At 31.0% G+C, this 1678-nt stretch overlaps 1 protein-coding gene across 1 annotated transcript in view; it reads left to right on the plus strand.

Annotated features, from left to right (window-relative positions):
- The first annotated feature begins 461 nt into the window (after nucleotides 1-461).
- The window catches only part of LOC106468692 (NADH dehydrogenase [ubiquinone] 1 beta subcomplex subunit 7-like), a 10403-nt gene continuing 9186 nt past the window's right edge, over nucleotides 462-1678 (plus strand). The window contains exon 1 of the mRNA XM_013929130.2: nucleotides 462-621. Within this exon, the coding sequence (XP_013784584.1) occupies nucleotides 510-621 (112 nt within the window). The 5' untranslated portion in view covers nucleotides 462-509. The remainder of the gene's footprint in view (nucleotides 622-1678) is intronic.

Below are 1678 nucleotides of genomic sequence, written 5' to 3' on the forward strand. Positions count from 1 at the left end.
TACTATATATATATATATATATATATATATGAGGTGCATTAAGGCGTCATGTATTTAAAATGAAGTTAAAATATAATTGTGCAGTTGAAAAAAAATCCTTAGGAAAAGCTTTATCCTATTCCGCATCGTAAATAAAAGAACCGATCTGTGCTTGTTCACCTCACAAAATTCCGTTTTGATTTCCATGCTTTCTACTGATTTCTCAATTCACTTCCAAAGAAGGAAAGCCTAAACTTCTGAAAGCTGTTGGATTATCGGGTTTCTAGTATTGTGTTGAAAATTAGTCATATTTCTTGTTGTAATGACAAAATAAAAATTCTATTTGTAAAACGGCAGTAATAACGAAAAACCCAAAATGATGGTGTGTGTTGAGCTTGTTAAATAACGATATGAAAACTAACTAATATATATATATATATAGATAGATGTGTCTTGAAATCATAGCTCCCTCTCATGGTGTATAGTTAACCAACTTGTCTGGTATAGCAGAAGTGTTACTATTAGTAAAGATGGGACAAGTTTTTTCAGCTAATTTTATGGCAGAAAAAACTAAGCCAGATCACAAGAATAATCCGACTTTTGACCCATTATATGGATTTCCGAATGGAAGAAAAGAAAGAGGTGTTTTTTAATTATCCGTAGTTAATAATAATAATATACTTTGGAAAGTTAGGCTTTGCTAGTTTAGATTTGTTTTTTACTTTTGTTTAATTACGCTACATCATGCACAAAAATTATAGAGTACTTGGTGTTTGTCATTTTTATATTGGGGGAAATAATTGTTATTTTGTTTTTTTAATTGTGAAAATTTGGGAACTGTGCTAATAAATGTAGCAGTATGAATAATTTTGAGTGAAATATGAAGCAACAAATGATATTTGTCTTGCACTGTTGCAGAACTAAACTTAAGCTACAAACTGTAGTATTGAAGTATGTGTATGAATATTTATTACAAAAAAACTGATTATTGCTTTATTTCAAGGCATTGGAAACAACCTCATTTTAATTTTAATAACAGTTTTATGACATGCTTTATGTCTTCATTTATTCATCTTCACTATTAATACATTCAGGCTGGATTGAATTTCAACAGCTAACACATGGGCATTCTCCACAGGTTGGGAAACACAAAAGCCATGGTTTTTGCAGCTACATCTGAGACTTGAGCAGTCTATTTTACAGTATTCTCTAATGACCTTTAAGAAAGCATCAGAAGCAGATGTGTCTAATTGTCTGTTAGTGACCATTTGAACACTGGATGCAAGCTAATTCCAGTCAACTGGATTCATATTTTGACATGTTTCTTCCAATTTTCTGGCTATAAAATAAAGCTATAGACAATTGTATTTAACAGCTGCAGATACTGAGGGACATAATTTGGCTTCTCAATGCGATTAACTTGATGCAGCTTTATCACAAAACAAATTGTAGTGAGTCAAATTCAAACCATCATTTTCTTTTCTCACTAGCACCAATAACTTGATTTTTGTTGTATTCTTTCCATCAAAGGGCTTTAGAAACTGCTATATTTGAAAGCTTCACTGAAACTTCTTTTCTAACACCAATAATACGTGATTATAACATCATAGTATTACATGCACAAATACAATGGTAGGGCATACATCTGGACCAAGAAAAGCCTTGGAAGAAATGATATAAATGAAGAAATAATATTGTA

Source organism: Limulus polyphemus, unplaced genomic scaffold (assembly GCF_000517525.1).
Source record: "Limulus polyphemus unplaced genomic scaffold, Limulus_polyphemus-2.1.2 Scaffold3114, whole genome shotgun sequence".
In the NCBI taxonomy this organism is placed as follows: domain Eukaryota; kingdom Metazoa; phylum Arthropoda; class Merostomata; order Xiphosura; family Limulidae; genus Limulus; species Limulus polyphemus.